Source organism: Chiloscyllium plagiosum, chromosome 15 (genome assembly GCF_004010195.1).
Source record: "Chiloscyllium plagiosum isolate BGI_BamShark_2017 chromosome 15, ASM401019v2, whole genome shotgun sequence".
NCBI lineage: Eukaryota > Metazoa > Chordata > Chondrichthyes > Orectolobiformes > Hemiscylliidae > Chiloscyllium > Chiloscyllium plagiosum.
The window spans coordinates 1,402,291-1,411,641 of NC_057724.1; the positions used below are offsets into that span (position 1 = coordinate 1,402,291).

At 44.4% G+C, this 9,351-nt stretch overlaps 1 protein-coding gene across 3 annotated transcripts in view; it reads right to left on the reverse strand.

The window, feature by feature from the left end:
• Window positions 1–473: 473 nt before the first annotated feature.
• LOC122557039 (nitric oxide synthase, brain-like) overlaps window positions 474–9,351 on the reverse strand; it is a 122,478-nt gene continuing 113,600 nt past the window's right edge. For all 3 annotated transcript variants that reach the window (XM_043704268.1, XM_043704266.1, XM_043704267.1), the window contains exons 25-26: window positions 7,194–7,388; window positions 474–1,185 (exon numbers count right to left, since the gene is read on the reverse strand). In XM_043704268.1, coding sequence (XP_043560203.1) covers window positions 1,078–1,185; window positions 7,194–7,388 — 303 coding nt within the window. In that variant the 3' untranslated portion in view covers window positions 474–1,077. The remainder of the gene's footprint in view (window positions 1,186–7,193; window positions 7,389–9,351) is intronic.

Here is a 9,351-nt window from a genome sequence, read left to right on the forward strand (position 1 = left end):
GTGTGGTGGGGGGGTGGTTGGGGGGGTGTGTGGTGGGGGGGTGGAAGGCAGTCTGGTTTCCCAGGTATTGGTTATTTCTTCCATAGGCATAAATAGTCTGTATCTGGGGATATAAATTAAGATCTCAAAATTTGCCAGTGATCTCGAGCTTCATTAATAAGTGATATTGACACAAAAGCAGGGAAGGGAGACTGAACATTTCAGAGATTTAGGCCAACATAGTGGCTCAGCACTGAGTACCGCTGTTTCACAGCTGCTGGGACCTGGGTCCAATTCCAACCTGGGATGACAGCCTGTGTGGAGTTTGCACATTCTCCCCATGTGTGCAAGGGTTTCCACTGATGTTCCGGGTTCCTGCCAAAGATGTGCAGGTTAGGTAAATTGGACATGTTAAATTGCCCATAGCGTTCAGGAATGTGTAGGATAGGTGGATTAGCCATGGGGAATGCAGGGTTATAGGCATAGGATTTGCGAGGGATGTTCTTCGGAGAGTTGGTGTGGATTTTTGGGGATGACTAGCCTGTTTCCAGACTGTAGGAATTCTATGATCAGGTTCAGCCACAACTTGAACGTTGGGTCCAGTTCTGGTCTTGACACTTTAGGAAGGATGTGACATTGAGAGGGTGCAGAGGAGATGTCCCAGCTTGTTCCCAGGATGAAGGATTTTAGTGATGGAAATGTGTTGCTGGAGAAGCGCAGCAGGTCAGGCAGGTCAAGCCTGATTTTAGTGACCAGGCTTGTTTGGAAAAGCTGGGGTTGTTTTTTGTGGAGTGAAGGAGATTGAGGGGAGATTTGATTGAGATAGAAAAGCTCAGGACAGGGAAAAGCTGCTTGCATTAGCTCTTGGTATAAGAAATAGTCTTTTAATGTAAACGATAGAAGGTGGGCAGGAGGCAGCAGAGAGTGGGGAGAGGCTGAGAGGAAGAGTTGCCCATCAAAACTGCACTGATGCACAATTTATGACATCACACATTCTTTGTATTACAGTCAGGAACTAACATTCCTCATGTACAACAAACATTAAGCAGGCCAACTATACATTCTGCAGATTTATTCCCATTCGTCAGAGCCAAGCATTCACTTTGTTTCCTGCCAATAATTCAAAGATGTTGATCGGATTTTTGTAGCGACCTCTCGGGTTCTCAGTGTTAGACCAAATATATCCTCATGGTAACGATTCTCATCCTAGAGGAAGAAACAAAGCAGCAGATCAGGAACACATTGTGTGGGGAGAGTGACAGAAGGAAGAATACAAATCAAACATTCTTTGAACAAGTAGCAGAAAGAACAAACTGCAGTGTGAAACAGGAAGCGTACAGACCACACAATAAATTCAGCAGATCTTTCAAAACTTTAAGATCATTGTCCCACAGCCGTATGAATGCTCTCCCCTTTCAGTGTCTCTACTCAACCATTTAACCCTGATCACACCCCCATGGAAACTCTCCCTTATCACTGACAATACCCACTCATTTAATGCCCCTGCCCAGCCGCGCTCCAGATCTGCATACATTCTCCCCTGTCACTGACTCCATCACCCATTACCTCTTGAGAAAAAGATCAATTTAAATACTGATGGATCACAAAACAAAATTCAGTAATGTAATGGAATATTTCTCACTCTCTGGCGGAGGAGAACAAGGACTTGACTGAATGTTGTCTCTGCTCCCTCTCACAGAGAATGTGAATCAGCCTCTGGGTAAACTGCAGTTAATTGTTCAAAATACATCTTCCTCATCTTCCTGCAAAGCCGAAGTGAGTCCTCTTTCTATGCAATCATGAGAGCAGACCTTATTTGAACCATTCTCAGGGACAAATAGGTTTCATATCAAAATGTAAACATTAATCCCCAAACAGTCAGAAAGCATTTGATTGAAAGATACACAGGCAAATTTCAGAGAAGTGTAAATATAATTAGACATTAGTAGTAGTAGATTTCAGCTTCACAATTACTAACTGTGCAGAAAAATTGTGAAAGGCTTTGAACGGGTGGAATTCTTACAATGTATCCAGGAGAGCTTTTTAAGCCAGCACATAAAACGTTAAAAAGGAGAAAAACTGATAACAACTTTTACAGAACAAAACTGGGGAAGTGGTAGATGTGTCAATGGGGAAGCATTTCAGCGATAGTGATGATTGTTAAAACATGGGGTAAACCCTTCTGCAAATTTAGATCAGACACAGAAAAGCTCACCTCAACTCATAATCTGTAAAAGTATGAGTGACAAAGAGTTACCAAATTCCACTATTTAAAGAAAAAATTAACAACTTTTCAGGGCAGCATGGTGTCTCAGTGGTTAGCACTGCTGCCTCACAGCACCAGGGACCAAGGTTTGATTCCAGCCTCAGGTGACTGTCTGTGTGGAGTTTGCACATTCTCCCCGTGTCTGCGTGGGTTTTCTCTGGGTGCTCTGGTTTCTTCCCACAATCTAAAAATGTGCAGGCCAGGTTAAATGACCATGCTGAATTGCCCATAGAATTAGATGTAATTGTCAGGGGTAAATACAGGTTGGGGAAAGGGTCTGGGTGAGTTACTCTTTGGAGGGTCGGTGTGTATTTGTTAGGCCAAAGAGCTTTTTTCCTTACTGTAGGGAATCTAATCTTTAATTCCAAGTAGAAAAAAAATTAAACAACTACCTACACTGTAAACTTTCTTAGCCTGATCAATTTATCTACCTCCTACTCTCCAACAATATATTGATTCAAAAAAACCCCAATTAAGTTTTACAAAAAATTCAAATTTCAAAACCAGCCAGCTGTCGCTTTTCACTTGGTATCTTCCTCTGTATTTTCCAGGGTCTTTTCTTCAGTCTTCTGCTTCACAGATTTCATATGAAAAGGTACCTTTCAGAGAGCAATTCTGCGAGCACAGTCCATTGGTGCTCTTTGCAGCTCTAGCTAACTGTTCAAAAAACCCATTTTTATACCCCAAAACATTGGATCATCTCATTGGTTTGATGGCATCAAAACAGAAACATTCAAATTCGATTGGATTTTGGGATATTGGGGTATAATTTAAACTCTTTGGCTGAATTCGAATTTGTTGTGTAACATAGTAATGCAGCTCCATCTATTTGTTTCACAAGCAAATGTTACATTTGTAAATCTTTCAGCACACTCTGTTCCCTTCTAGGTCTATGCCAGTTTCCACTCCCTCTTAAAGGTACAGTTCACACCAACAGCTGCATAAAACTGTAGTTCAATAAGATATAAAGTAGTCATGGAAAAAGGACAAGGATGGACCACAAGTAAAGATTTTAAAATCAGGCTGATTTTAGCATTAGCAATCAGGACATAGTCAAAATAGACTGGGAGCAGCTAATTGTGGGAAATTCTCTGTCACATGAGCCATTCAAAAGACAGCAGGACCATCATGGTCCTGTAAAGATAGAGGGTTGAACCAACCAATTCTGAGAACCCTGGATGCCAATGGATGCACATGATTGGATAAGTACAAAAGTGAAAGTATATGGTAGATGGCAAATGCTCAAAAGAGCAGAGCCCTTCAGGTGTATAGGGTAGTATTTAAAAAAGAAATCAGGAGAGTGAAGACAGGACATGAAAAATCACTGTTGGGTAAACTAATGGGAAAACTAAAGGGGGTGGCACAGTGGCCCAGTGGTTAGCGCTGCTGTCTCACAGTGCCAGAGACCCGGGTTCAATTCCCGCCTCAGGCAACTGTCTGTGTGGAGTTTGCACATTCTCCCCGTGTTTGCGTGGATTTCCTCCGGGTGCTCTGGTTTCCTCCCACAGTCCAAAGATGTGCAGGTCAGGTGAATTGGCCATTACCCGGCACCAGGTTGACCTCCGGGGCAGGGAGGCACGGGCGCCAGTCGGCCGTTGGACAGTCCTTTTGGGTTAACCCGGCGCCAGGTTGACCTCCGGGGCAGGGAGGCACGGGCGCCAGTCGGCCGTTGGACAGTCCTTTTGGTTTAACCCGGCGCCAGGTTGACCTCCGGGGCAGGGAGGCACGGGCGCCAGTCGGCCATTGGACAGTCCTTTTGGGTTAGGACCAGTTCCAAAAACGCACATCCCAGATGGCCTCCTTCTTCAAGGACCGCAATTTCCCCCCCGACGTGATCGACGATGCCCTCCACTGCATCTCTTCCACTTCCCGATCCTCCGCCCTTGAACCCCGCCCCTCCAACCGCCACCAGGACAGAACCCCACTGGCCCTCACCTACCACCCCACCAATCTCCATGTACAGCCCATCATCCGCCGTCACTTCCGCCACCCCCAAACAGACCCCAGCACCAAGGATATATTTCCCTCCCCTCCCCTAACAGCATTCCGTAAAGACCACTCCCACCGTGACTCCCTCGACAGATCCACACCCCCCACCAACCCAACCTCCACTCCCGGCACCTTCCCTTGCAACCGCAGGAGGTGCAACACTTGCGCCCACACCTCCCCCCTCACTTCTCTCCAAGGCCCCAAGGGAAACTTCCATATCCGCCACAGATTCACCTGCACCTCCACCCACATCATCTACTGCATCCGCTGCAGCCGGTGTGACCTCCTCTATATTGGGGAGACAGGCCCCCTACTTGCGGAGCGATTCAGAGAGCACCTCTGGGCCACCCGGACGAACCAACCCAACCAACCTGTGGCACAGCATTTCAACTCCCCCTCCCACTCCACCGAGGATATGCAGGTCATTGGACTCATCCACCGCCAAACCACAACAACCCGACGGTCGGAGGAGGAACGTCTTATCTTCCGACTGGGAACCCTCCAACCACAGGGGATGAACTTGGACTTCACCAGTTTCTTCATCCCCCCACCTTGTCTCAGCCGGATCCCTCCAGCCCGGCACCGCCTTCCTGGCTTCTCCAGCAACACATTTCCATCTCTGATCTCCAGCATCTGCAGACCTCATTTTCTCTTCATGCTAAGTTACCTGTAGTGTTAGGTGAAGGGGCCAATTTTGGGTCTGGGTGGGTTGCTCTTTGGAGGGTCGGTGTGGACTTGTTGGGCCGAAGGGCCTGTTTCCACACTGTAAGTAATCTAATCTGGGGCAAAAGGATAACGAGGGAAAGATTGGGGCCCATTCAGAATCTAGGCAGCAAACTGTGAATTTTGAAGTCATAAGTAAGGTTTTAAAAGCCTATATTCAATACTGAGTAGATAGAAAAGGGTTTAATATTGGATAAGTTCCCAGGGTTAAATGAGATGTTTCCCAGGCTTTTGGGGGTTGCAGGGACAGATATCACAGGGGCTTGACATTAACTTTCAATCCTCTCTGGACACAGGAGAGGTGCCCAAAGGGTTGGAGGACTGTTAATGTGCTAACATTAATCAAGAAGAGTGGTAGGGATAATTAGTTAGTTGACAGGAAGCTAAGTGTAACCCCAGAAAGATATTGGACTGGGAGGTAACTTGCAGTCATCTTTTGACTGGATCAGTGTGAAGTACATCAGCCTTTGGGAATAAGGATGACTTGGGTGCAGGCAGCAGCTTTTTAAAGATCACAGAGAAAATGAAAATTGGAGATATTGATGAGAAAGTTCTGGGCCTCCAGTTGATAGGATGAGGAGCTGGCAGATGTAATTCAATGCAGAGAAATATGTGAAATTTGATTTGGGAAATATAACCTGGAAAGATAGAATCCTCTAAATGGAATGTGTTCAAACAGTGTCAATGAGCAGAACCAATTGACACCAATCCTGAGAGATAGCAGAATGAGCCAGGATGATACTTCAATGGAATATGGGCCTTTTCTTTTTACAAACAGGCTATAGAAACAGGGAGAACATGTTTGAACATTATCAATGATGAGTGAGGCCTTGCCTGGCATAAGATATCAAGGTGCTCAGAAGTTTCCAGAGGAGTTTTCCCAGGAGGTTGAGGGATAGCAATTACATGGGGAAGGTTATTAATTTAGGACACAGAAAAAGTTAAGAGGTCACTGACTGGAGATCATTAGAGTAGTGAGAGGTTTGATGGAGAGTGTGAGAGAGAGAGAGAAACACTTCCCAGTGGTGTGAGTGAGAAAGGTCATTAATTCAAAGTCACCAATCATGAGGCACCAATCAGTAGTAGACTCACCAACTTTAAGGCAGTTAAATGGTGATTGGATAAACATATGGATGATATTGGAGTAGTGTAGGTTAGATGGGCTTCGGATTGGTTTCACAGGTTGGCGCAACATCGAGGGCCAAAGGGCCTGTGCTGTGCTGTAACGTCTATGTTCTATGAAAACTGTCAGGATCTGGTACTCCTTCTGGGTCTGGCTGATTCTATCAATCATCTTAAAAAGAATCTGGAGGAAGTTAAAAGTCACACAACAGATATAGTTCAACAGGCTTATATGAAAGTACAAGCTTTTGGTGCACTGCTCCTTCGTCAGGTAGCTAGTGGGACAGGATTATAACCCTGATGAAGAAGGCTCACTCTAAAAGCTTGTACTTCCAAATAAAACTGTTAGACTATAACCTGGTATTGTGTGACTTTTAGCTTTGTTCACCCCAGTCCAACAGTGGAACCTTCACATCATGGCTACCATCAACACCATGAGCTGCCGGCTCAAAATGGAGAGGATCTCCAAGAAGATCACGAGTAAGTACACAGACATTAAGTTTCTGCAGAAATGTAAGAAAGCAGGAAAGATCCCAAAAGGACTATGGATCACAAACAAACTCTGTGTCTTATGATCCTCCCTCACTAGCTACCTGTTGAAGGAGCAGCACTCCAAATGCTTGTACTTCCAAATAAACCTGTTGGACAATAACCTGGTGTTGTGTGATTTTTAACTTTGTCTATCCCAGCCCAACGCCAGCACCTTCACATCAGAATTTGGAAAGAAATTGAGGCATGAAAGGTTTCATGGTATAATATTGGCAGCGATGTGGGATTTAACACACCTGCTGCTTAAATGGACCAGCACAGACACAAGGGGTGCGATGACATCTTTCACTGCAGTATGTTACTATAATTCTCCGATTAATTTGCTTCCTGAAAGAGATTCACAAATCTCCCTTTTTAAGGCATTAACTCAAAGGATCAAATTTGATTCTGATTCACACTCAATACTTGGTGATGCAAAATTTCCTCTAAATCTTAAATGCCACCTGGAAAGTGCCAACTTGATACTGCTCATCTGTTTACAATCCAAGTCCAAGCCCAAGATTGCTTCTTGTCATTGTCTGGAGTATCCTAACATTGGCACGTAGTCATTGTAAAGCTCTCTCACCTTCAGCTTTGTAAGATAGCTTGCTGCATCATTCAGACTCATCATCCCCACTGTTGCTATTATTTCTTGGACAGTTTTTGAAACATCTTGAGCCATTGTAACATCACCACAAACATACAGGTGTCCCTTCGAAGAGCTCAAAATTTGGAAGAGCTCATTGGGCAGCTGATTTCGAATGATATCCTGTACATACTCCTAGAGGATGACAAATCAATAAGATATCATAAAACTATCTAAAAGCATGACAAATCAAAAATCAGAAATTCAATAGGATAGTTTGGACATCAAGGAAAAACTCAAAGGACATCAAACGACATCAACACATTCACATTCTCCCAACACATACACTACTCTCCCCACACACTACACCCTCTCCGTACATAAACACCTTCCCCCAATATGTACACCCTCCACAGCCATGTACATTGTGATAATGCTACTCCTTTAACAAGGTACTTTGTTTTTTTCTCAGAGGGTTTGTAACCACAGACTCCGGGAGGTCTAGGTCTGAAGGGTTTTAGAGCCAATTTGATTATAGGTAACAGATACTGCCTCATGAAAAAGGCTTGCAAGTTAAGGACAAAACACTTTACAACGAAGATGGTGTGACCAGTTCTCCCAGCTCTGTTTTTCTCTCATTTGGTTTGGTTTTAGCATTTTGGGTGTTCACTGAAAGCAGTCAGCCAGTTTTGAAGCTGCTATGCCAGGAAACAGCTACATGGAAGAAGATGTTCCATGCTAAACTTCTCTGCCATCTCTCTCTCTCTCTCTCTTTCTCTCTCTCGTAAGACTCTGTGTTTGATTTTCCCTTTTCTTTTTGTTCTGCTAGGGCCTGTCATTCCTTTTCCCTTTCTCCACTTTTAATCATAATTCAAACAGTTTCATTTTTTTTACCCTTATCTTGTCTTGTATTTTGTCTCTAACTCAAGCTGCTTCATTTTCAATTGAACCTTAGCCATCTCTAATGATTCTGATGGCATTATTTCCTTACAGAAGGAGGCAGCTCCAACTCCACATTGTCTGCTAATTCCAGCAGTATGGCCTTAATTGCCTTTTGCAAAACCCACACAGTCACTTCTTCCACCCGCAGAAAGCTCTTGAAAAAGTCAATGCTATCCCAAGCACTGTTTAAATCAATCGAAAGCAAGACCCAAAACAAAAGATGCTAACACCTACCACTCGCAGCCTTTGAGTCCAACAACCCTAATCCCAATTTGGAACTATCGAACAAATCCACAAGGAGTCCATAATCTGTTCTGGACCAGGCCAGACCCCTTCAAAACATTTCAAGAAAGTAACTTTGCCATTTGTTTTAAGCAGGTATATAGTGGATAACCAGGAGTGATGCAGCCAGCACAACCACTTAGTTGTCTGCCTCTTTATCACATTCTTGCTATCATACTGTCTCTCTATCACAGGCACTCTCTCTTACTCGCTCTCACTCTATCGTAGTCACATATCCTCCACTCAGCCACTTTCTCTCTCCATCACAGACACTCTTTCTACTATGCTCTCTCTATCACACTATCACAGAGACACTCTCTATCAGACACATTTCCTCTCTATCATAGACAAACTCTCTCTGTTACAGACTCAGTCTCTATCTCAGACACTCTCTATCACAAACATATTATCACAGCCACTTCCCTACCATCCAATATTTTTCTCTCTCTATCACAGATTCTCTCTATGACACTCTGGCACACTCTCTTTAACATGGACACAGTCTCACTCTACCACAGACAAACTCTATCACAGGTGCACTCTCTCTCTCAGCGACATACACTCTCTATCCACTCTCTGTAATAGATACACTATTTCTCACTACATACTTTCTCTAACACAGACACACTCTCTCTATTACAGACACTCTTTTTCTCCACCATACTCTCTCAAAGAGTCACATGCACTCCCTCCATCAGCCAGTTATCTTAGAACATAGAACAATACATTACAGAACAGGCCCTTCGGCCCACGATGTTGTGCCGAAATTCTAACCTAGATTAAGTACCCATCCATGTACCTATCCAAATGCCGCTTAAAGGTCGCCAATGATTCCGACTCTACCACTCCCACGGGCAGCGCATTCCATGCCCCCACCACTCTCTGGGTAAAGAACCCACCCCTGACATCGCCCCTATACCTTCCACCCTTCACC